Source organism: Miniopterus natalensis, chromosome 14, assembly GCF_054644295.1.
Source record: "Miniopterus natalensis isolate mMinNat1 chromosome 14, mMinNat1.hap1, whole genome shotgun sequence".
In the NCBI taxonomy this organism is placed as follows: domain Eukaryota; kingdom Metazoa; phylum Chordata; class Mammalia; order Chiroptera; family Miniopteridae; genus Miniopterus; species Miniopterus natalensis.
Genome location: NC_142094.1, coordinates 44,858,056 through 44,884,665, shown reverse-complemented (window position 1 = coordinate 44,884,665; position 26,610 = coordinate 44,858,056). Strand labels below are relative to the sequence as shown.

The window sequence follows — 26,610 nt, the reverse complement described above, 5'->3', positions numbered from 1 at the left end:
GTACCTGATTTTATCCCATTGTTTTTATTACATAACCTATGAGGATAGCGAGCTTCCTATATTACAAATCCTTTCTTAATCCAACAATATGGGATTGAATATCCCATTGAATGTGGATTGAAAGCCACTCCTTACCCTCCTGCCTCCTTCCTCTCCCCGCCCCTCAGTTCCTGTTCGATCTCCTTGGGTCCTTCCAGCATAAACTGGTGGGATTTGCTGATACCCCATCAATGGGTGTAGTGTGCTGGACAGGAAGTGATAACTTGGTTGGGGAGAGGGAACCCTGAAAGGACTCATTGATGAGCCAGAGGGGCCTGAGAGTCAGCAGAAACTCAAATCAGAACTTTTCTTCCCCTCTTTCTGCTTTGTTCCCCCACCCCCTTCCTAGTTACAGAATCTCACAGGAAAGGAATGCTGCTGCCCCAACTTCTCCCTTGTCTGGAGGGCTCGTTTCCTGTGTGTCAGGAGAGGACAGATGGCATGGAGTGGCTTATGTGATGTGCTGGCCCTAGCCATGAACATGGCCAGGCCTGTACACTTGCATCATCGCCACCTTGCAGATGCAGCTGGGAAAGGGGTTGGGATGGTTCTTCGGAATTTAACCTTTGAGCCAAGCACAGCATCTCTGTGAACCCATTTTATAAAACTCATGGCGTGATGACTTAGTGGCGTGCATTTTGGAAAGCCTTTCTTATTTATCAGGATCACTCATTTTAACATGGCAGCTCCTGTAGAGGAAGAACATGTGGCATTGTTAACTCTGTCTCTGGTCACTGGTGGCCCTCGGAACTCAGTTTTCTGAGAGGCTGTGTGAGAGAGTGGCTTAGAGCTTAGGTACTGGGGACATATTGCCTGGGACTGGCTACCGGTTCTGTCACCATATAACTCCAGACAGGATCCATAACTTTTCTTAACTCTATTTTCTCATCTGTAGAATGAAGATTTAACTAGCACCCACCCAGTAGGGTTGTTGGAAGGATTAAATGAGTGAATCCACATTTTTCCTGACACATGGTTGTCTATAGTGAGTTACCCACTAGGTTGTCTAGTAGTGTTCGCAGGAGGCAAGGATGCTGGGCTGCAGGCGAATGGGTCCGTTGGTTTCTTGTTTCCCTCACTTGGCTTCTCTGTGCTGAGGAGCTGCTCTGTGCCCTGGCCTGTGCCACAGTGTTCAGAGTCCTGTAAGCCACAGGCTTTCTCTGGAGCACGCCACTGGGGCAGGACTGGAGTGTGTTGGGAGTCGGGGTGTGTCCCACAGGTAGCTGTCCTCAGAATTGTTTTGCTCCTCCCATTTTTGGCAGAGCCCCAACTTAGAGCCCTGCAAGTCCTGGGCTTACTGAGCCAGCCTAGGGGAAGCTCCTAAGCTGGCTTTAGCAACTCATGGTTCTGGGCCTCCTGGGGACCACAGATCCCTTTGTGAATCTGCTGGATCTCTCCAGAAAAAGAGCATGTATGTACAGTTTTACTTACAGTGTCAGGGGTTCATGGATCCCCCCTATAAGCCCCCCGTGAAGAACCGCTGAGCTAAACCAGCTCAGATCATTAATCACACAGTCACATCTTGTACTACTTGGGGGCACCATTTGGGGGTTTATACACAGTATTCAGACAGTAGCAGTGGACCTGGATACCCCTTTGAGGGACCTGTAGGTCCCCTCCCTCCCACAAGTTGGTTTCCCTGTCCCTAGCATAGGTCTTCCGACACTTGTCTCTCCTATTTCTCCCTCTTCAAACAATATCTTTTGCTCCTGGTGTGGGTCAGGGTACCACGAGGAAGCCCTGGGCTCCCAGCTCTTTAATGTAACCCGGGAGTCATGTGCAGAGTGATGCCAAGTGGCCCTGACCTCCCCTGGCGCCGGGCCGAAGGCCGTGGGGTGTGTGCAGATCCAGTTCTACCCGGAATAGCACAGGCACCTCGAGTGTCCTTTCCCCTCTGTGGGGGAGACCTGGAGATGGCCAGCCATGCTCAGCATAGGCTGGGGACACGGAGTCGAGGAGGACAGGTCCCTTCCTTTAGGAGTCCATATTTTGTGGGGAAAGTAGACCTTAAGCAATTGAGTCCACTGTAGATTAAATAAATACTGGATTGAGATATAAGCCACATGCTCTGGGCTCAGGAGGAAGGAAAGAGCATTCTTCTTGGGTGGGAGAACAAAGAAGGTGCCCATATGGTTTTGATTGGTGACAGCAGCCTGGAGTGATACAGCCACACACCTCCATCCAGTTTGAGGGGAATTTGGTTGTTTTTTGAGAATTATAGTTAGCAGGGTAGAGTATGTTCCTAATTTATTTCTTCGTTTGTTCATTCATTTATGCCTGCTTGCCTGCTTCCTTCTGTCCATCCATTCATTCGTCTACCTTCAATCTGTCCGATCTTAAGAGCCTGCCTTCTCTGTCCCAGGCAGCATGCCAGGCTTTGGAGATTTATTGATGAGCAAAAGCAGATCTGGTTACTGCTTTTATGGGACTTATAGCTTAGTGAGGGAAGACAGATTTTAGTTAAAATATATATATTCTTTTATACTATTCCAAATGCTACAAAGAAAGGTACCATAGACATATTATAGGGAAACCTTATCCTCTGGGATCAGGGCGGGCTTCCCTGAAGAAGTAAGTTTTATCTGACAGATTAATAAATTATTTTGTCTTACTTTATTTGGGGGATCAGGGATGCTTTTACACTTTTAATGAAAGCAAAACTTTCTCCCCAAACACATGAGTGTACATATGCAATACTAATAGCCTTTTTGGTCATTCACCACCCCTTGAAATTTCTGATCGGATAAGGCCCTCTACTTGGCCCCAAACCTTTTTCTTCCCCCATACCATCTGTCTTCAGCCTTCAGAGCCAGTTATTCTGCCTCCCCCCCACACAAGGGGCTGCTCACTGAACCCAGACCCTCTTCCCTCCCACTGGGAGGTTCTGGGGATGGGGGCTTTAGCCCTATGTCTCCGAGGCAGTAGCCACTTAGCTACATGCAGCTAGTTGAGTTTAAATTTAAATTAATTAAAAATTTTAAAGATTAAATTTTAAAAATTAAGTTCAATCCATTTACATTAAATTAAATTTAGTTTCTTGGTCATACCTGCTACATTGCAAGTGCTCAGTAGCCAAAGTGACTGGTGACTAGGTATTGAACACACACAGAACATTTGTGTCATCCCAGAAAGTTGTAGAGGACTGTGCTGCTTTAGACCATCTGGGACACACGCAAGCTTGATCCGGCCTTATGTTCACCCAGAGCACTCTGCCACCTCCTAGTCCCTCCCCAGTTGCCCTCTAAAATTTTCTAGGGCCCCAGCAGGAAGAGGGAGACTAAGTTCCATCATGATTTGCCCCATCAATAGAGCAATTCAAATTCAACAGTGTTCCAAACACCTCTTTTGGAAACCAGACCAGTTACTAGAGAGGGCTTCTAAGGGCATTTTAGATGTCAAGTTGGGGACAGGGAGAGCAGAGGCTCTTGGTCTTCAAGTGGAAATTGGTTTCTTCTAAAAACAATCCACCACTCAGCCCTATCCGACCAGGAAAGAGACCTGTCCCAGAGGGAGCTGGCCAGGACAAGACCTGATGTTGAGGCGTATTTGGTTATCAAGGGCTTAGATTACTTGGAGTAGCAGTTAATGGAGAAGGAGGACTGTGAAGGGCCACAGATGCTCTTAAGTTGCCTTCTCACTGGCAGCTGGACCACATTTCCAGCCTCTCTAAATTTTCTTGCACAGCTCCTTCACTGTTAAGTATCTCCCCCAAGGCCTGGCCCCACCGAGGAAGGACCGGAAAGCTCCATTGAAGGTTGTTTCACAATCTGACCTACAAGGCAATTACTGCGGCAGTAATTGCTCTGCAAACATTGGCTCCATAGTGCTGCTGGCCCTTTAGTCTGAACTCCGGCCAGTGAGTGCACAGGGTCAATATTTGATCAGAGGCAGGAGAGGCCCTTGAACTCCCCCCACACAGCTTGGAAGATGGACTCCAGAAGGTTGCTTATTTGCTCTACAGAACTTAACCTATTCTGAAGAGCTTTTCTCTCTCTCCCTTATTCATCTCTCCTGACGTTCCACCTACTTACCCCACCCAGGGTCAGACTCACTTTCCAGCTCAAATAGCCAAGTTAACAATCGGTGAACAAGTTAGAACCTGAAATCACTAATAACTGGCCTTGAAATGGATGTGTATGTTTGTGTGGACATGTTATGATGTCATTTATGGAGAGTTATAGGATCACTGCATTTTTAGAATTAGAAGAGTTCTATCCCAAGCCCCTCATTTGCAGGTAAACATCTGTGTTAATTTTTCTATTCATCAAATTCTTATGAGCTTTAATTTGGATTGATGCCCAGAGTAAACCTCAGCTGAAGTGAAACTGGGGTGATCCTGGTATGTGCCAGGGAACAACCTGAGAGAAGAAAATGGGGGGGGGGGGTGTCTCCTACAGGCTCTGTCTTTTAAACATCAAAGCAAGCTCTGTGTTGTTTGAAATCATTGACCCTGGACTACTAGCAAGGGGACCAAAGCCTGGGGAGGTAATCTGCCAAGTTCTAATAACAGTTTTGTACCAAGCATTCTGGTGCCTGGTGTGATAGTTCTAGCTCCAGCAATGTGGTTAGCTGTGGGCCATTGTGATTGCTCACCCTGGACAGAGGAGAATTTTGGCCTTGACTGAGGTCAGTCACCAGTCCCAGGAAGCCACAGAAAGCCATGTTGTTTGCCATGGCAAAAATGGGAAACAATTTCAGTGACCAGCCATTGAGGATTGCTAAGTAAATGGGTGTATTCTCATACCACTTTGTGCAGCAGTCAAAACAAACAAGATTGATCTCAATTTTGTGAGGGATCTCCAAGAAACGTTAATGAATGTCTAATGCAAGTTTCAAGACAATATTTATAGTATGATAGCAATTATGCAAAAAGAACATGAAGCGATCTCTTTTGCAAGTACATGAGCAATATAAGTATATGAATATTTTTAAAAGATCTGGACAGATGCTCTCCAAACTGGTAATAGAGTCACTTCTGGAAGTGGTTTGGGAATATCAGTGGGAGAAGGGACTCTTGTCAGAGAGGAACCTCAGCTTTATTTGTAATGTATTTTTTTAAAAAAGCAGAAATTCATGTATAATTTGCAACATTAATATTTAATAATTAAAAAAACACCTATGGGGGAGGTAGAGAAAATGGGAGGTCTAAAATAAAATAGGCCTCTCACAGTCATTACTGTATAATGGGATAGAAAACACACAGGTTAAAAAGAACAAACATTAAAAACATATCTAACAAGGGAAAGAAAATGAAAATAATTGTTAAAATCACATTGCCTCATATTTCCTGAACCATCATTCTGGATTGTTCCTAGGAATATAACTGGTTAGAACCTATTGCAACAAACCCCAGGGACCAGTCCACATTGTCTTGTCTAACTGGAATCTCGTGTGCAAATATTGCTCAAACCTCATGAACTGTGTATTGGGCAAGAAGCAGCTGGGCAGCGGTTCTTGCATCATGCCCCAGAACACAGAGGTGCGCGGCTGTAGAGCACAGTCTTAAGGGCAGGTACTCCAGGGCCAGCACGGTTGGGATCCAAGACCAGCTCCAGCACTTACTTACTATGTAATCCGTGGTGAGTCCTTTAACCTCTCTGCACTTGGGTTTTCTCATCTGTATTATGAGGATAATAAAAAAACCTGCCTTGTGGTAAATTTTACAACCAGAAAAGCTCTTCAAAGTAGGTTAAGAATGAAATGAAACAACCCATATAAAGAAAGCCCTTAGAATCGTGACTGTCATGGAAACTGTAGATGGGGAAACTGAAACTTCACCAGTCAGGTCTTTAGAAACTTAACTCCAAGAGAAAATAGCTGACATCCCCACTCCATCCGGAGGCAAATGTTTCCTCCTGTGCCCCATTTATACAGACTTCAGTTTCACCACATAGCTCAGTCTGCCTCCAGGTTGGGGAGGGTGGTGTTGGTATTGGTGTTTAGGGTTTTCCAGATAAACGCTTTCACCTCCAAATTGTTGTTATCGACCCACTGTTCTTCCAGCAGCACTGATAGGAAAACACTGATTTTTAAAAAGTAATTGTTGGTCGACAGTGTTTCCTTGCTCTTGGAAAAAAGACATCTTTCAGATTCCTGATGAAACACAGGGAGATTCCAGGGGAGCCCTGTGGGTATTCCAGTAGCTCCAGGAAATTCTGTGGCAAGTTTCCCCTCCCTTTGGGAGCCAGCTCCTGCACCAGCCACTCCCTTTCATCTGGTCCCTGTGGCCTGAGGGATTGCCCCTCTGGTAGGTTCTTTGCTGAGATGGACTGGGGGTAGGGGAGGAGGGCTGTGGAGTGTCTGTTCTCCAGGGAGTGTAAGGAGGTAGGGCCTGGTGAAATGGTACCTCCAGGCCGCTCAGGATGGAAAGCAGTTTACCACTGAGTTGGAATCCTGGGGTTATTTTTATGCATTTTCCCCATCCCCATGGGTGTAGGAGCAACCTTGCACATGAGGGGCTTCGCAGGCCCAGAACAGAGGTGGCGGGAGGATGGGTGGTGGCTGTCAGCAGACTATACTGGGGAGGGCCTTGACTCATCTGTGCATAAAGGGAAATAAGTCCCAGAGAATTGCCATCCATAGGGCCTGCCATCAGGAGAACTTTCCACCAGGCAGAGCCCAAGGATACAGAGAGAGGAAAGAAGTTAGTCTCAGAAATGACATCCAGCCAAGAAATGAGTCTTTTCCTGTGCAGATGAGTTCTTGGTCTGTAGGTGGTCCAGGCACATGCCTCTAGGGGGTTCCTAAGTGACATAGGGCTGTCAGATGAGACTCCTCCCTGCTTGTGCACCTGGAAGTCAGGAGCCCTCTCTGCCCTTTGCTGGTCACTCAGCCTCTCCCTGGGGCCAGGGTGGGTTTTCTCACAGTGGAGAAGACCCTTTGTGGACACTGAGGAAAATTGTAATAGAAGCTGGAATGTACTCTGGCTATTAAACCCTGGCACTGCTCATTGGCTCTAACCTCTGGGTGAAGTCTTGTGAGTATGGGCATGGGAGCCTAGGGGGCTGCCTGCTCCCCAGTGACTGCCCTGGGGGCTGATAAAATGTCACTTCAGGGAGAGAAAGCTGCGTGCAAATAGCACAACATGGGAGGTGCATGCTTGCCAACCGGCGTTAATCATGTCTGCTGGGGAATCGAGTGGAAGTGTGAGTTTTACAACCAGAGGACTCTTAGGGTTACCAAGCAGGAAGATAAGTCTCTGGCACTCACGCTGCCGCTCTCCAGTCTCCTGCCCAGAACAGACATTATTGATTGATCATGGCACATTCCCATTCTGTGCCCATGGCAGACATAGTTCATCCGTCATGAGCCCAGACATGGTTTCAGAATATTTCTAAAAAAACACAAAACTAATTACCTTCAGGAAGACACTACCTTTCGGTTGGCAATGGTACCTTGAGGTAATACTTACTGGCCACCCTCTGATGTAGTCCGTTTCCTGTTTTTGACAGATGAGGGAAAGAGGCCCTAAGAGGAGGAGTGACTTGTCCAAATTCCAGGGCCAGCAAGTGACAGCAGGACTGGAACTCAAGCAGTCTAGCTTCTAGTTCATTCCAGTCTGGAGTGCTAGCCTCCCATGCTGAAGGCTTCTTTCTGCTTTTGGCTGTGGAAGGCAGGAAGCCCCTATTGCATCACCGAGGGAGCTCCTGTCGGGGGTGGGGATCATTTACCCTCACTGGAGGGAAGATACCTGGGCAGAGAGATTTCTCTCTAGCTCCTGGAAAGGTCAGATGGCAGCTCTTTCACAGGATCGGCTGCTTCCTGAAGCTGAGCCCACATGTCCTGCCCACCACCGCCCGCCGCTCTCGTTGGATAAGCCCAGCTCTGCCAGAGGCAGTGTCTGAGTCAGGCCACGCCACTTGCATGACCGCCCAGAGCTGCACACCTTGTTTTCCCAGCATAAGAGTGTCATGTCAGGGTGTGTTTGAGTGTCACATCGGGAGGCTCTGGAGTGCAGTTGCTGCTTCTGTCACCTCCTCCTACTCTGGTCTCAGGTTAGCTCTGCCCCTACCGGGCCCCCGTCTACACGTCTTTGGATACCCAACAGGAAAGTTGGCTGGAAAGTGGGTGGGGGACAGTGTCCCCCTCCAAACTGGAGAATGGAGGGAAGGAAGACCTTTGGTGATGGCCAGGTGAGTGGCGTGTGTGTGTGTATGTGTACACCATACATTCTGTGAAGCCTTCAGCTGTGACTAAGTCACTCCCTTTCTGCAGGAGGGAATTTCAAACTATGTGCCTGGAACCGGGTTTGGTACTGGGGACCCTGAGAGAAAAAGTCAGGGTCATCCCGGGTGGAAAAGCGAGTCTGATGGCCTTGGCCTGAGCTGGACGCTCCAGGGGGTGGAAGAGTCAGGGAGAAGGCACAGAATGGGTGAGCTGCCCAAGATGCAGGCCTCTGCCATCAGGCCTGCATGCTGGGGCATCCCAGCCTGCTTGTTGAGGGGCCTGGCGGTCTTGGCATCTTTGGAACCCTCATCCTCACAATGGCACCGGTTGGTTTATCTTTGACTCTTACGGAACCAGGCTTGTGGGACAACCAGGGTGAGCTGTGGGAGCCTGGGCTGTGGCTTGTTTGATGGAAGAGTTTGTTCTTCCCTTCAGCAGGCGAACTGCCTCCAGCTGGGTGACCCAGAGATGCTGGAGGCAATGGTTCCCATCGCCAGCTACCCGCCACCCTAGCTGAACCTCAGTCCCTAGGTGATTATAAGGGCTGCGATTCCTGCATCTCAGGACATTCCCTCAGACCAAGCCATTGTAGGAGTTGTTGGAGAATTGACACTGTTTCTTTCAGATCCTCAGGTTAGCTGGAGCCAAGGAAAAAAGATTTTAGATTCTCCGGGACCCCCACTGTTGGGGGACAGCAGGCTCTCAGAGGAGCTTGTGGGATTTCTGGTGTCGAATTCCTGTTTCTGAGTGGGGCAGTGCCTCACAGTGATGGGAAGCTCAGCCTTTATCAGACCGACTTTTGTGGGTGTGCAACTCACCTCTTCCCAGCTGTGGCCCTGGGCAATTACCTCACCTCCCAGAGTCTCAGCCTTCTTATCTGTGAAATGGCTCTAGTTGCAAAAGCTGCCTAGACTGGCTGGGAGATTTCCAGGAGATAAGGCTCAGCAACCTTCCCCACCGAGCCTGGAACAGCTGGGGAGCATTATTAAAATGATGGTCATTCCCATTGTTGCCTTTGGCCCTTCTGGAGGGGCTGGGAGCTTCCAGGTGGTTCCCTGCGCAACTATGTCTGTTCAGCCTGGACTAGGGGGACATTGTCTCAGCTATGAAAGGGTCTTAGGCACCCCTGAACTACAGTAAATAAATGCTCCAGGGCTGGCCAGGAGACAGCCCGAAACCCAGGCCAGGGTTTGGCTCCGTCTGCTAATTAGAGAGCGTTTATCTGGTGCCCAGCAGAACAAAGTGGCCAGTTCAGCTACGCTGGAAGTCTGAGCTCAGTGCCGGCGGGGGCTGGGGAGGAGGCTAGGAATGGGCTGGGGCAGGGGGGTCCCTGGGGCTAAATGGACCACATTCAGATATACCTTAAAAAAAACCCAAACAGGAAGCATGAGGCTGGTGTATGGGCTGGAGTTGAGATGCCTGCAGAGAGGATGGTTCTGGCGCACAACAAGCAGCCATTCTTCCTGCTGAGACAGTACCGGCTGGTCTCCCGAGGGGGCATCTCTGCTGAAGGCCGGCCTGTCTGGCTCCCCAAGGAGAAGGGGTTGTTTATCCTCAGATTCCCAGGGCTCCGCTCCCCATCTTGGAGCCTTGTGAGGAGGAAGGCCCAGTGGGAGGGTGAAGGGCCCCCTCTGTGCGTGACCCTCCTCCCTTCACCCTTCATTGTATGGGGGTGGGACCAAGATGGGAGAGATGAACAGCGAAATCTCCATGTGTAGCACTCAAACATTCGAGAGTCTGCCCTTTGTTTTGTGTATTTTGGGGTGCAGCTGGGACACTGGGCTAGTTCAGAACACCTAGGGTTTTTGGTCGGAAAGTTCAAGGTGGGGAAGGGTGGAGCCGTAGAACCATCTCCCTGCAAGTGGGGGGCAGAAACTGAACCTCCAGCTGCTCTTTCCCTTTTCCCCCTTCTCTGGCTGGACTGGAGGTTTCCTGGGCCTCATCTCTCTGTTCTATCACCTAATCCCTCCCCGCCCCATGCTAGCTGTTCCTCTACAGTTATGCCTACCCCACCTCTGTCCCCGCTAGAAATAGCTGAGCAGTGGGCATTTGCCCAGGAAAGGGAGTGCCCTTTGTAGGGTCAGACTGGCCCCCAGAATACCCCACCAGCTGTTTCAATCTGGGTCAGGTAGGGCATCAGAAATAGACATGGGGCAGGGCTCGGCTTTCCCTTGGGCATCTTCTCCCAAGGAGGGGCAGTTCTCTCTGGTCCAAGCCTCTGTCATCAACTAGAGGGTGGGTGGTGGGTGAGCACCTGACCATGTTTGTTGAACACCTGCCATGGGCAAGTCACTTGGTTCAGGGTGGGGCTGAGGGGCCGGGGAGAGATGGAATATGAGCTGATCTGCAGCCTGACTCTTCGAGGCATTTCCACGCAGAAGTCACACATGTGCTTGCCCCTCAGCGTGTTCTAAACCCTGCTCTTCTCTAATCTCCTCCTTCCTTCTTCTCCCTTCTTCCCTCTCTCAGTCACTGTACCATCTCTCCCCCCTTCAGATCCCTCTTCTCAGCCCCTCGGCCAAGCCCTCCTGATTTTACACTTGAATTCACAGCGTTCTCACCAAGATTCCCCCACACTTCGGTCTGGCCCCTTCCAGCTGCTTTTCTTCTCTGTAGTCAGTCAGCTTTTCTTTTCTATTTACTTTTAAAAATCTTACAGAAAAGAACATAGCAGGCATCAGGGGACCTACCCCCCCAGATTTAACAAATGTTCATGTTTTGCCACATTTCCGTGAGATACTTTTTAAAAATTGTAACTATTTCATTGATTTTTTTTAAAGAAAGAGGAAGGGAGAGGGGGGGAGAGAGAGAGAGAGAGAGAGAGAGAGAGAAACATCGATGTGAGAGCAAGACATTGATCAGCTGCCTCCTGCACGCCCCCTACTGGGGATTGAGCCGACAACTCTGGCATGTGCCCTGACCGGGAATTGAACCAGCAACCTTTCGGTGCATGGGATGACGCCCAACCAACTGAGCCACACTGGCCAGGGTGGGTCATAGACTTTTTTTAAAAAAGAAAGAGCATGGTGTAAATAGAGGAGGTGTCACATAAATGCTAGATTCCCTTCTTCCTGCCTTGGGTTTTACTGAGCAGGTGGGACTGGAGGTGGGCTAGGAAAAGGGTTTAGGTGGACTGAGAAGGTGGTTCAGGCAGGAAGATCTGCATGGTTGAAAGTGTGGAGGCAGGACTGCAGGGAGCACATGTAAGGTCAGGGAGATACCTGCTCTGTGGAACACAGAGCCTGAGAGGGAGGGAGGCCTGCACACAGGCACCTCACAGTCCTCAGGCAGCCAGCTCTTTCTCTCCTTCCACTTCCTCCTCCTTCCACACTTTGTCCTAGGTGGGCACCTGCCACATTCATGAGGACGTTCATGAGGTTGTCGAGAGGAAACCATTACCTGGGTCAGCAGGGCTGCCACCTGGAAAAGCAACCAACAGCTCGGTGCTATGGTGGCTACAGGACACCACACTCTTTGGGGGAATTTTTCCTACTGCATTTCCTAGTTCTCTGGCAGGAGTCAAATCTGCCCCCCCCCCCCCAACCCCCAGCAACTCTGCCTGAGTTTTAGTTTTTGCTTTTGGGGACTTTTCCCTTTTTCCATCCAGGTCTCACCTTGTACCAACCCTTCTGCAAATGTAAAGAGATGCTAGGAAGTCCTTGGGCTAAGGGACTTCCAGAAAGAAGATGTTATAGAAAAAGATTCCTGTGGGCTAAGAAGCTGACCTCAGTGACCAGGAAGGAAGCCATGGGGGCAGCAAGTGCCCAACTTGGGGAACAGCTACAGCGTGGATATTCTGGACAAAGGGATGATTCACACCCGGGTGGGACGGAGGAGGGTGGCGAGAGATTTCATCATGTTACTCAGAATGGCATGAATTTAAAACTTATGAATTGTTTATTTTTGGAATTTTCCATTCAATATTTTCAGACTGAGGGGGTAACTAAAACCGTGAAAAGTGAAACTTCGGATAAGGGGGGACTACTGTATAAGGGAATGGGGTGAGAGGCCTGCCCCCTCCTCCACTCTAAAGACAAGTTCTAGTGTTTAGCTCCCGATCCTCCTTCTGTGTGCCTGTCTGCTTGAAGGCTAGCCTTGCTATTGAGAACACTTAGTAAAGATTGGATGGAATTCTTATGGCAAAGAACAGTGAGGGCTTTCAAATTTTAATGTGCACACAAACTACTTAGGAATCTTGTTAGCATGCAGATTCTGATTCAGCAGGTCTGCAGGGGGCTTGGCATTTTGCTTTTCCATCGATCTCTCTGGTGATGACATGGCTAGTCTCAGGATCGCACCTTGAGTAGTGAGGGCATAGACATTGGAAGTCCTTCTCTGTTCTCTTCTTTTTCTTCCTCCTGTGTAAATGTGCTTTCTCCCATCTGGGAATTTGTCCTGGCAAATTTGGGCTCTGTGTGACGAACACTGCTCCAGCACTTCCCAGAAGTTGCCAAGGGTTACCTCAGAGAGATGGTGAGCTCCCATCATTGGAAGGGTTCCTATGACCTTGAATGGTCATGTGTCAGGGGTTTGGATGCCTGTGTGGGGAGGAGCAGACCCCCCTACAATTCAACTTTGTGTCTTTGTGTGCCCTCTACAAACTTGAGGAACAAGGATCGCAAGTTGGGGCTCATTCGTTTATGGTGTCTTTTACAGGTCATCTGAAAGGTCCTCAGTCTCCACCCTTTTCAATCTTAATTGGGGAATGCTTGGCAATCTAAATATTGTATGTGCAATTTGGTGGATAGGGCAGGGGGAGGAGGGGTGATGGCTTTGCTTTGGGAATAGTTCAGTCATGTAAGAATATAATGCCTGACTTGATTGGATCTAGATGATTCTGCATTTTATATAGTCTCCCCTCTTTCAGTTTGATTCAATGGAGTCTTGAGTTCTTTTGCTTTAGTTAGGACAGGCTACCTGCTGTATAACAAACTCTCAGTGACTCAATACAATAGAGGTTTATTTCCTGCTTATGTCGTAGACCAAAACCAGAACAAATTCCTGGAGGGTTCTGCTCCAGGTAGTCATTCAGGAATCCACACTCTCCCATCTGGTAACTCTATCCTCCATGGATCTCTGTATCCAAATTTCTGCAGGGAGATTGTATAGGTTTTCTGGAGGAGGCAGACATCACCCCTGCTCATATTCCATTGGTTAGAATTCAGTCACATGACTGTACCTCCCAGCAAGAGAGCCTGGGAACTGTAGTCTTTTGTGTGCCCAGCTATGTGTCAGACACTGATGGACAGCGGGCATGTCAAGGCACAGATGTTGCTTTCAAGAAGCTCTCAGGCTTTTGAAAGGAGGCAGGTGTATAAACAAATAATTACAATATGATGGTAAGTGCAATTCTAGAAGTGTGACTAACTGGCAGAAGCAATCTAGAGGAGGAAGTGAATGAGTGACAAACTTATACAAAGCCTCAAAGGTGGTGGCAGGTCACATGGGTGGGGCATTTCAGTTAAGCAGAGCAGAACTTGCAGAGGCACAGAGCTGGAGAACAGCATGCTATGTCCGGGGAGGATTGTAGGCAGGCCGTGCAGTATGTGGGGAGATGCAGCAGTGGCAGGATATACGACTGGAGAGGTCAGTTAGGCAGAGGTCATGACTAAGACTTGTGTGCGGTAGGAGGCGGAGAGCCAACAAAGGGCACGAAGCCAGAGATGAAGCCATCTGACGGGAGCAGAGTGAAGCATGTACTTAGTGCTCTCCTCACCAGAACCTTCAAAGAGGGTTCATGTGTGTTTTGGTCTCTTATCCTATGAAGTTTCTAATGGGGGAAAGAGTTGGAGATGGGTGGAGGCAGGTGACCTACCCAAGTCATTGGGTGCAGCAGTGCTCCTGGCCGAAATTTCCTGGGACGGCCTGGCTTTTACTGCGTCCACCTGACAGCACGGGGCCTCACTGGCAGCTTCCAGTGACTTTGAGGAAGCTTTCAGCAGCCGTTCCTGGGTTTTAGGATGGCCCAGCCTCTGTTGGTGCCGATCAACAGCCTTAGGGTCACTCCCAAGCAGAGGAGATGCGAGCTCTTGGAAAACGAGGCTTCCATATTGACAGGGAAAGCCCCCAGGGAAGAGCAGGACTCTGCCTGTGACCCCAGCTTTCTTATTTAGCCTATTCTGTTTTTTCCTTTTGCACAAGATTTTGAGGGGGTGTGGGCAGGACTAGGACAGGTCCTGGGATCACCTTGACCATTTGGAATAGAGAAAAAGTGGAGAAAGGAGATGCTTGGAAAAGGGTAAGGAGGAAAGGGAGGACGTTGGATTGTTGATTAGAAGTGTCCCACTTGGCTTCTGTCCAAGAGAATGCAGTGTCGGGAGGGTGCTGGGGACCAGCCCTGCAGCCTCACTGCCCTGTACAGCAGCCTGGGCCCAGGACCACTGAGGGTCTGTCTTGGCCTCATCTCTGCCAAGAATGTGCTATCTTTGCCCTTAATTTGATCCTATGGTGGCTAGGTCACTTTGGGGACCACAGTTTTGGGCCATTTGCAGGAGCAATCAGGATAGAAGAATCAAGAAACACTGGGGCTGGAGGTGTGGTTTAGCTGGAAATAAAGGGTCGAGGTCCAGTCTTTCCTCCCTCTCCACCTTCTTCAGGCCTTGTGCTCTTTGTTGATGGTCTTGGAGGTCCATGTGGAAGAGGAAATTGTCAGGCAGCTTTGGGGGTGGGGGTTGAGAAATCTTGGGGGTCTTTGGTGAGGCTAAAGGAGAGTAGAGACCCTCTAGGGTAGAATAGGGTGACTTCAGCTAGGACCCTGCCAGAAAATGCGCTTGTACGTGTGTGTACACACACACACACACACACAGGCAGACTCGTCTTAGGCTGGCCTCTTTCTCCTTGGGGGAATGTCATTGCTGACACCCTGGGCTGGTGCCAGCATTTTTCTGGAGATGTGTCCCACACACAGATGTCTCAGCTAACCAGGTCCCCCATGCCCCGAAGCTCTGTGGCAGGGGAAGGGACAGGGACAGGACAGGGGCAGGGACAGCTATGATACCATTGTCTCAAGTACACACTCCCCTGTACCTTCCCGGTGTTGCCAACTCCACTCTCTCCGTGGCCGGGATCCAGGGATCCAAATAAACCTTATCTTTTTCCCTTCCGGCCATTCCCTGGAGGTTTTTGAAGCAAGTTTCAAATATGCACAGGTGATAATTTCATCTTGCTGACATGGAAGTCACTCTCACCAAGCCTCTGCAGGGTTTGAGGTCCCTGCTGGTCTCATGAGTTGGAGACACATCCTTCATCCCTTCCCATGTCCCGCCATGCATCTGTTGTTGGAGCTGGCATGCCTTCTGTGTGTGTTCACCATGCACACGTGGTGGTAGTCCCACCTCATCTGGGGCTTTGTCAACCCTTCTTTGTCCTCAGAGGGGAGCAGCAGGGCAGTGAGACCTGGTGTCTTGACAACGAAAGCCAGGGGCAGCATCTTGTTACGGATTGACAGATGTCCTGCTCTTGCAAACAAGCTGGTTGACTTCCTGCCACCTCCTCCTGCTTCTAATGGCTGCTGTGGAAATGACACAATCCTGCATTTCCCGTGCAAATGACTTTTCTCCTGGAGTTTTCCCACCCTGTCCCCTCCCCCACGTCCATTGATAGGTATTAGCCTTGGGGAGAACAGATGTGGCTGAGAGAGGCCATGGGGAGCAGAGAGAGCTTCCTTTTTCTGTTTCTAACCCTGCCTGGAGCTAAGGGCTTCTCTTAAGAGGGACCTTGTCTACCACAGTGGCTGAGCTTCCCACAGGCCTCCCTTCTTGCAACCTCCAACTCCTCCCTGGCCTACCGGAGCAGTTTGGAGAGCATGATGCAGGGATTAATTGAGCTTTAAGAGACTGAAGCCAGGCAGGGAATCTGATGATAAAGAATTTCCAGAAATACAAGCCGAAAACCCTTGCTCAGCCAAGGCAGGCATGGCTGACCATGGGGTTTGGGATCCTGGGAGAAGGGGGGCAGGTTGTGGCAAAGAGCCTGGTGTGTTGCCCAAAGGCCAGTCAGGGCAAACATTGTCCCTGTTCAGAGCTGACCTCCTTCTCTGCCTGCTGGGGATGCTGTCCCTAAGGAATTGGTAACCTGGAAACCGGGCCATGGACTGCCTGGACAGATCTGCTGAAACCACTTCTGCCCTTCCAGGCAACTAGAGATCCTTTAAAAATGCCCAGCCAGTGTGGCTCATCGGTTGAGCATCAACCTATGATCAAGGAGATCATGGCTCAATTCCCAGTCAGGGTCCATGCCCAGGTTTCAGGCTCGATCCCCAGTGGAAGGCGTGCAGGAGGCAGTTGATCAATGACTCTCTCATTATTGATGTTTCTGTCTCTCTCTCTCCCTTCCTCTCTCAGAAATCAATAAAGACATATTAAAAAAACAACAACAAATCTGATCATATCTCTGTCCTGCCTCCAGGCTTCTGGACACTTAAAATAAAGCCCTAGAAGTTGATGGCCTGTTGGCCAAAGCTGGAACAGTTTGAGCAACAAAATAAATATAGTAGCATTGGATTACACGCCAAAGCACAAGACAGACACCACCAGTTCATGCTGATATCACCACTGTTCCATCTTATGTACCTGGCAGATTTATCTTCTTAAAATTCCGCTTGCACAAGGTCACTCCTGATCAGTGTCCTCCAGGGGCTCCTTTTGCCAGAGGAGGAAGTCAGAGCTCTCCCTCCAGTTTCAGATGACCCCCCAGCCCTGCCCCTCACACTGCCCAGCACTTACTCTCCTGCCCCAGCTTCCTGCTGCTCCAGTCTTGTGTCTTCCAGGGGATGAAGGGAAAGAGGGGTCAGCACACTGAATTTGAAGGGGGTTGGGGTGCAGCTCCAGTTCCACACTAGGAAACCACTTTTCAGGCTCTCTGAGTCCAGGGGAAGTTCTGCCTGTTCTCCCGGGAGCCAGACTCAGAGGTGACTGAATCCAGGATCTCCGGTCCAGCCTCGATGGCCACTAGCTTTCCAGGTGGTCAGCTGCCCTGGCATCATGCTCTCCCCTTCCTGGCCAAGGGGAACATGAGCGATCTCGTGCTAGGACAGAGAGCAAGAACCTTAAAACAGTGAAGGCTGTGAAGTTACAGGTGAGGGACCCTGAAGTCCTTTCAGGTGAGGGCTGGGTGACCTGGCTGACAGCCCTGAGCAGCTCTTCAAAAGCAAGAAGGGCTGCAGGAGAGCATGGGAGACAGGGAGCTACCACCCAAGTCTCTTCACATTGAAAAGGATGACCCCGTTTATCAAGCACTTGTAGTAGGCCAAGCACTGTGCTCACCTGTGTTATCTCATTAACTCCACATACCACCATGGGGTGGCTGTTTTTATTGACTCTCACCTTACAGATGAAAAAAGTGGGTCCCAGAGAGGTTAAGTGACTTGGCCAAGGTCACGTAGCTAGGAAGGAATAAGCTGGAATTCTGACTTTGCAGTTCAAGCGTTCCATCGCTAACCAGAATACTAAAATAGTGGTAAAACAATGCTAAGAGAGGCATCTGCTTCTGATGGTTTCCTTCAGGCCTGCCATGTGTTAAAATGCTTTACATACGTATTTTCCCTTTCAACTTCTCATCAGCCCCCAGGAAGGAGAAAATAAGCTTGACTGTATTTCACAGATGAGTAGACTGAGGCTCTTAGAAGTTAAACAGGGACAATTGCATCTGGCATTTGGCAGCACTTTCTCACATGTCTTCTCCTTGGAACTTTATGACACCCATGGAGACAGGGCAAGTATTTCACAGATGAGGCCACTGCTGCCCCGAGAGGCCAAGTCACTTGCCTTAGTTGCCCAGAAAGTCTTTGCAGGCTGTAACCGGAACCTTCCTCTTTTGACTTCCATTGAATGTTGTTTCTCTGAAGGCTGTGGGTCGGCATGGTGGGGGAGTGGCATGGAATGAGACCACTGGTAGTATCCGGGAGACGTGTAGCCACTGATTGGGACACCTTCCAGGCTTGAGGAAGTTCCCTGGTTATGGACAGTTCTGCACATCTTTGCTCCGCATGCATCTCACTGGGGGTGTTGGGCTATCATTCCCAGGCCCCAGTACATTAATGTGAAACACATCCCAGCCAGCCCCCACCCACCTGATGAGCTGCTGGAAGAGCCAGAGGCCTCCTCCCCAAGCCCAGCCCACGCACACCAGCTGGGCAGCTCCCCTGGGGACCCTAGACACTCATAGCCAGGCCAGGCCTGGCCAAGACACCTCTGAGACTCATCTTCCTCTCACGGTCTCTCTACTGTCTCTCTGACCTCCAGGCTGCAGCTTCCCAAGCACTTGCCCTAGCATCAGGGACGCAGGCTGGTGTGATAACAGTGATGATTGGCGGTAATGATGATAGCCAAGGTTTATGGGGCACTTAGTCTGTGCCAGGCTTTGTGCTAAGCACTTTACACATATGATCTCATTTAATCCTCTCACCCACCATGTCAGACAGGTTCTGTCACTGTCCCCATTTTACAGATGAGGAATTTGAATCCAGATCTGACTATTTAGTGTTATTATTCATAATTTCCAAAATGTTGCATAGGCACCACTGTGAGTTCAGGAAGAGACTTTTGGTAGTAGAATACGGGCAAGTATTTTCTCTTTTAATAGTATTGTTTTAATGTGCATTGGTGTTATAGGTTGAAGTCTCGTGTGTCCCCCTAAATCCATATGTTGAAGTCCTAATCCTCAGGACCTCAGAATGTGACCTTATTTGGAAATAAGGTTGTTGCAGATGTAATTAGTTGAGGTCATACTGGGGTAGGGTGGGCCCCTTATCTAATGACTGATGTCCTTATAAAAAGGAAAATTTGGACACAGACATGCGCACAAAGGAGAACACCATGTGAAGATGAAGACAGCGATAGAGGTGATGCTTTTATAAGCCAAGGGACACCAAGGATTGCCAGTAAACCCTGAAAAATTAGCAGAGAGACATAGAACAGAGCCTCCTGCACCGCCCTTGGAAGGACCCAGCCCTGCCAACACCTTGTGCTCGTAGTCTCCAGGAATGAGACAAAAAATTTCTGTTGTTCAAGCCACTCAGTTTGTGGTACTTTGTTACAGCGGCCCTAGCAAGTTCATACAGTGTCAATACACACACACACACACACACACACACACACACACACACACACAGAGTCCTTACTGAATATTGTTGATAGGCTCATCTCAGACAGCAAAGCAAATGACCAGTCCATCACCAGACCCAGCTGCTGTAGACAGCAGTTTAGTGAGTGTTCCTGTCACTACTTAGTAGGCATCTGGGGCATCTCACCTGCTATCCCACTGCCCACCTCAGACACTCCCACCACAAGCAGTACTGTCCTCCAGATGGGTTCTGGAAATGACTCTCCATCTTGTCCCGCTCCCAGTGGTGCTTTAGGATGCCCTAATTCTGCCTGTGGATATCGGCCCTTATCCAGCTCTGATGCCAACCATGTGGTCATCCCAAATCACTGGAATAAATTATCAAGAGCCTCCACCCTGGATCCCATCGCTTTCTCTGACACATGGCAGCATTTCATGGAATTCGTGAACAAGTCAATTCACTCGCGTCGGACTGCTTCATCCAGCAGTCCTGACCCTCCCACTCACCGCCAAGTTATTGTAGTTACCACTCCTCCCTCTGGAAAGCTGTCTTCCCTTTTCTACAGCTACCTTTTCTTCAAGGCCTAGCTCTACTGTGTCCTTGTCGGAGAAGTCGGCTTCGCTCGCCCCAGCCGCACTCACCTTGTCCTTTCCTGAACGCTCATTGCATGGCTTTTTATGCCTCTCGGCAGGCTGACACCTAACGCTGCTAGGTCAGTCCTTGTGCCCTGGCTGTCCCCTTCATGGACCATGACTCACACCCCCTGAATTGCACTCATGCAGTGCATGGAATGTCATAGATAATGGCTTGATTGGAAAGGGATTTGAAGTAGTGAAGGCTTTTGGAATTTAGAGAAAGGTGGTATGACCTTTGACTGGGATGTCAAAGAAGGCTTTCCAGAGTAGGTGTCTCTTGATAAGGTCACCAAAGTAGGAAGGGAACTGGGAAGTACATTTCAGGCCACCAGGGATGAAAACTTTAGAGAAAACCACACATATCACTGTCATCCCTCTCTGTCTCTGTAATTTTCCCAGATGTGTCCCCAGTATCTAACACAGGGACTGGTGAGCCCTCAGTCAGTAGAATGCACATACCAATTCAGAGATTGCCCTTGATCTCCCTTGGTCCCCAGGGAGATGGTGTGGCCTTGTCTCTTTGTAAGGGGAATTTCTGGGTCAAGGTACCACCAGGCTCTGTAGTAATGTTCCCTCTGTTCCTGAGCTGAAAAAGTGGATTAAGGTTTGAGGATTGGAGCCCCAAAGCTGAAGTTGCTGGGACCTCCACCCTCGGAAGGGCGTGGAGTTGGCCTCTTGGGTTACAGATGTGCCCCAGCTGGACTCAGGGCCCCCCCTTCTCTCTCCCCAGTGTTTATTGCTGTTCAGCCCTGTCTCAGAAGAGCTGCTGAGTCAGCTTTCTCTGGCTGGGCCAGCTCTTGGAGCCAGGCTGTCCTGTATCTCTCACACTATCCACCCCTTAGATAAACAGCCTGGCATCCTCCACACACTGCGAGGTTCTGATGTGGTTGCAAAGGGCTCCATTAACCAAATGCCTCTCTCTCTCTGAAGGACCCTGGCAATGGGCCCTGCTTTTTTTCCAGCCTGAGTCAGGCCTTTGCTGGAGTGACAGGAGAATCCACTTCCTGCCTGAAAAGGTGGCCTCAGCAGAGGTCTCTGCTGGGCGGAGCCTTCCTTCCTCGCTGCCCATGTACCCAGGCTTCCTCCTCACTGAAGGCCTGGGCAGGCCTCTCCCTGAGACAGCCCTCCTTAGCCTTTCATGTGAGTGTTTTATCTGTCGAACCCAGCCCTGCAAATTGCGCACTGACCAGGTTACAGAGCCGCTTTGCAGCCTGCCTGGTCTCCTGGGTGGGGTGACATTTGGATTGCATATCAAACATGGCCCCAGATGTTTGTTCCACTCTGCCCTAGATGTTGAACGCTGCAGCTTTGCGAGCCCGCCACACTGAGTAAACTCAGCTGGGCCGCCTTTATTTGGTTTGTTCTGGAGTCTGAAGAAGGGGATTTTCTTTCTTTGAAAGGTGACCTGTGGGCAAAGAGAGTATCACGGGCAGCTGGTGAAGGGTGGCCTTGGGGACGACCCAGAGGGCAGACACCAGGCTCTGCTGACTTAGCAGTGAGAGGTGTGGCCGGCTGGGCGCTCATGGTTCTGGACAGGACCTATTGACCCAGTACTCTCAGCAGATGGGCTCGTCTTGGCCCCAGGAGGGCCCACTTTAAGCCAGAGGTGGGGGAAGAGGAGAGAATCTGTTACAGAAGAAGGAGAGGCCAATTGCAAAGCATCCTTGAGAGGTCTTTTGGGGGAAAGCTTAAATCTGCAGGCTATCAGATGACCCCTGCCTTCTGGGAGGCACATGGACCTATCGAGGGAATTCAGACTGCTCTTTAGTGGGAAAGGCACAGGGAATGTGACTGTCACTCTGCCAAGCTGGCTTTACCTCCTCCAGGAAGCCTTCCCTGACCTTCTCCTTCAGCTCCCACGTCCTCACTATTCCCCGTCACTCCAGAACTTGCTCGTCTGCCTCTAGCACCAGAATAAATGTTCACAGACTTCCGGGTGGGACCCAGGAAATGGCATTTTTAACAAACACCCCCTCCCCCCAGGTGACTCAGGTATGGACAGACTTCAAACTACACTTTGAGGACCATCTTGCTGTAGAGTGGCCTGTCCCAATAGAAATAGAATATGAGACACAAATGTAATTTTACATTTTCTAGTAGCCACTTAAAAATGTAAAAGAGGTGAAATCATTTCTAAAGTATTTTTCATTTAACCTGATATATGCCAAATACCATTTCAACATGCAGTCAACACACAAATTGTTAATGGTATTTGAAACCTGGTCCACAGACTGCAATTTTAGCACAGCTCAGTGGAAATGCAGGTTCTCGGGCTCCTGCTCAGACCTACTGAATCGGATCCTCATTTTAATGTGTCAGCAGAGGCTTCGTATGTGTGTTGAAGGCTGGGAATCTCTGCTTCAGATCTAGATCGTGACCTCCTTCGTGTCAAGACTGTGATTTAACTTATTCATAGCACCTACAGGGGGCCTAGCATCTAGAAGGTACACAGTATGTTATTGGAGGAGAGGAGTGAATGCTTGAATCCTGCCCTCTCACCCCCACCCGCCCCTTGGAGGCACATTCCCATGCACCGTTCATGACAATCTCAGAATCTCAGGTCTGAAAAAGAATTTAGGAGTCAGAGAACAGAGGTGTGTGAGAGCTGATAGAAAATTTAAAGTTTCTGTAGCCCCACCGAGCCCCAACTTGGGTAAGTCCCACAGCTTATTGGGTATACCTGGCACCTTCTTTCAGGAGAAAAGTGGTTTGAGAGGGCACATCACACCAGGGCGTGTTGCTGTCCTGCCTTCCTCTTCGGGTGTCTCCATCTCCTTCCTCAGGAGTTCTGTGGAGCCATTGCTCAGAGGCCCAGGTCTGGCCTACACAGAATTGTTACCCATCTGTTTCTCAGCCTTCTTCTGGGTAGGATTTCAGGCACCTATAAATATGCATGGATTTCCAAAAATTGAAACAAAAATAGAAAAAGTAGTAAAGAAGTGTGCGTGGATGGGTGGCCTAGGATCTTCACTATAGTATTACACATAGTAGAGAAAAGTCAGCAACAGCCTAAATATCCAACAGCAGGGGAGTAGCTAAGTAAACCATGGCCCATCCAAACACTGAATTCTGTGTCTCAGTTAAGAATGCTGGTGTGGAAGCATTCACCGATGTGGGAAAGCGCTCATGACATGGTGTGAGCGTGTTGTGCCGAGCTCACTTTATTTCCATGCACGGAAGAGTGTCTGGAGAGGATATCCATCCCAAAATATTAATGTTGCTTTTGCAGGGGGGAGGATTATGAGCGATTCTTGCTCTCTTTGGACTAACCACTGCTTCTATAACTTCTAGTTTTTCCCCTCAGTGAACATGAATTATGTGATACAAAAATAAAATTCACAAAATAGCATATGGGCTAGGAAAATGGGAAAAGAGAAAATCGGAGTCCTACTCTGTGTAGAATTTATTTGAAAGTGCATTGATTTTTGTAAAGTCCTAATTACCGGTTTATAGCATTACGGCGCAGTGACCCTATTTACATGCAGCAGGCAATTCTTAAGTGTTTGAGAGCTGGACTTCTAGCGTTAGGGTTTGAAAATTCATGAGCCAGCTTTTCTTCAATTGCAGCCTGTATTCAGGGAAGTGAAAATTAATAATGGTGCAGTCTCTGTTTTGTTTCGGATGGAATCCGACAGTGACCCGCCCTTCACGTGTGGGCTCTAAATAGCCTGTGTACTTTGGATAATGATTGTGCAAGAGAGAATCCTCGAGTCCTGTTAGAGCCGGATGGGTGGTGGGCAGGAATATGTGCACTTGCACACACACGTGAAATCTAGCCTAGGACCACTTTCACCACCTCGAGCCCTAGCACTTTGATCCAAGCCGCCATCGGTAGGATCCTAACTGGTGTCCCTGCTTCCCCTCTGGCCCATTCCCCACCCTGTAGCTGGAGCCATCCTCTTGATCTGGCCTGTCCTGCCTCTTGGTTCTTGTCGCCCACCCTTGGGCCCCTCACTCACTCCGCTCCAGCCACGCTGGCCTTTTCAGGCCCTTTGCCCTTCCTGTTTGCCCTGCCTAGAGTCACTGCACTTCCCTGTCCCCCTCCCACATGGCTTGCTTCCACACTGCCTGTGGTCTCCGCTGAACTGTCTTCTGACTCGAGTTTCTCACCACCCTGTATAAAATAACAACCAGGTTCTTTTTCAACACCTTGTCCTAACTCATTTGTCTGCATAGCACAAATTCTGCCAACAGAGCACATGCTTATTTGTTTACTGTTTGTCTCCCTCCACTAAAATGTAAACTCTCTGAAGGCAGAGGCTTTATTTCTCTCCTTTACTGCCCTTTTGTTAGTGCCCAGTGTACCAAGTAGATGCTCAATAAATATTTGAAGGAAGGGATGGACTTCAGATATCATGTGACTGGTCTTCCTCATTTTACCAAGGAGGTGCCCGCGGGTCAACTGAGAAATCTCTGGGGCTTTGGCCAAGGTCACACAGCTGGGTCCGCGGGGCGAGCTAGTCCTGCCTTCTCCACTCCGCTCCAGCTCTGCTTGTGCCTCGGAAGGGAGATCAACCACACGCACAGGGGCCGTGGCTGCGGCCATCCTGTCTCCTGTGTGTTTTTCCAGTTTATACAGAATTCGGCCCAGAATAGCAGAAGAAAAAAAAGTTGTTCCTCCAGAACCCTGGAAACTCTTCCAGTGGGTCTGCCCTTGGAAAAACAGCGATTGCAGGGTAGGAAGGTAGGAAATGGAGGAAGGGTTTCTTCTAGCCTTGGGGGCAAGGGGCCGGATTTGGTTTTGCAATTAAAATAGCAGCTGTTTCTGGAAGGTGGGTTTATCTGAAGTATCAGGAGGGGTCTTCCCCTGTCCTGGCCCAGGAGGGTTTGAGATGGCAGGTGGCTTAAGGACTCACCTAGCATATGATGTAAAGAAACTGGGCCCAAAGAAACCTCTGGAAACCCCACTTGCAACCTGGCCTGAAAACCTGCTGAGCCCTACCCTGCTCTCGCTCGGGGTCATCTCCAGACACCTCTCCTTGGACCCCCATCCCTCCTTGAGATTGCTCAGATACCCCTTTTGATGCACAAAGAGCTCTGGCCTCCTCCCTCTCATGCCCCATGTGGTTTGGTAATCGTCTGTGAAATGAGGGATTTGAGGCGTCACTCATCCGTGTGAGGAAAGTGGGGCCCTGGAGCAGCGGAGTGGAGTGGGGAAGGGATGCTGAGGGCCGTTCCAATTCTGAATCTTCTCCCTCTGTCTGGCTTCCCAGATGCAGCTTTTGGATAAGTTTCCCATCGAAGGTGGACAGAAGGACCCTAAGCAGAGAATCATTCCCTTCCTCCCAGGTAAGCTTTGGATGGCCCTGCTGATGGGATGGGGGGCACTCTGGGAGGGCCATTCTTAGGCCAAGAAAAGGCTAGCTACTAAGCCAGAAATTCTGGGCAGGGCAGGCCTAGGAATCTGCATATTAACAGTTCCCCAGAGGATTAGAAGTCCCTGATTTTGAAGGCCACTGTCCTCTAGGAGCCTCTCCCACCATTCCATCATTCAGGTCATGTAACTTCTGAGGCATTTCTCAAGCTCTTGGACTTAAAATATATACGTATATCTTTATTGATTGCAGAGAGAAGAAGGGAGAGAGAGAGAGATAGAAACATCAATGATGAGAGAGTCATTAATCAGCTGCCTCCTGCATGCCTCCTACTGGCCCACAACCTGGGCATGTGCCCTGACCAGGAATCGAAAAGGGATCTCCTGGATTCTAGGTCAGTGCTCAACCACTGAGCTGCGTTGCCGGGCAAGCTCTTGGACTTTAGGTCCTTTTTACAAAAAGCACAGAGGTCAAGTTCTTCTATAAAAGGATAAAACACTGCAGGCAGAACTCTTTTCACTGACTCCCATTATAATCATGGAGAACCTTACGCTGAGCACACTTCTGTGTTGGATCTCCTCCTGTCCTCCCGGCACTGGTATCTAGGCCAGGCTCCATGCCCTGCCTGGCTCTGCGCTGCCTCGAGGGAATTTGGAATGTCCAACACCCAGGTTTGTAATGAGCTCAGGTGTTGCTCCAGTAGAGGCCAGATGCTCTGCCCACCAGGGGCCTGAGAGCCCAGCTGGGGTGCTGTGGACACAAGTGTCCCAGAGCCAACATGAAGCCAGTGGGTGCCCTGGTGCTGGGGTGGACCTGGCCTTGGGCATGAAGGCTGCCTGTTTGCTCAAGAAGGGGCCAGCGCTCCAGGGAAAGAGCACCTCAGTATTGTTCAGTCCATGAGAGTTGATGAATGGCTCGGGCTGGGACTGACTGATGAGTCCGGGGAGATCTGGACTTGTTTCTGTCCTCTAAGGAATCCTCAAGCAAGTGCAAGAGACAAGACATACTCCCCATTTAGAGAACCAGTTAAGACAGGAGGTGACTCTCCACCACTGTGAAATTCCAGTTCTGACTGGAGAAGGAGCTCATGGTGAGCTGAGGAAGGCCTCCTGAAAGGCAGGGGCCTGGAGCTGACCTGGAAGCCTGGGTGAGGTTAGAGGGTGGGGCAAAGCACAAGGCTTCCATCCCACTGCCACCCTAGTCCAGTGTCTTGGGGGGTCACATTGCCTGGCTTCACCCCTGGAAACCCTGGCTCTGGTAGTTATCAAATGTTCTTTATGTCTCAGTTTCCTCATCTGGAAAGTGAGGGTGATAATACCAGTGAAGTTATATCCCCATTTTACTGACCAGGAAATTGAAGCCAAAGGAGGCTAACAGACTTGCACAAGCCACA

General features: G+C 49.7%; 1 protein-coding gene across 2 annotated transcripts in view; it reads left to right on the top strand.

The window, feature by feature from the left end:
- SH3PXD2A (SH3 and PX domains 2A) overlaps positions 1–26,610 on the top strand; it is a 205,676-nt gene that overhangs the window by 44,515 nt on the left and 134,551 nt on the right. For both annotated transcript variants that reach the window (XM_016219894.2, XM_016219893.2), the window contains exon 3: positions 25,116–25,191. In XM_016219894.2, coding sequence (XP_016075380.2) covers positions 25,116–25,191 — 76 coding nt within the window. The remainder of the gene's footprint in view (positions 1–25,115; positions 25,192–26,610) is intronic.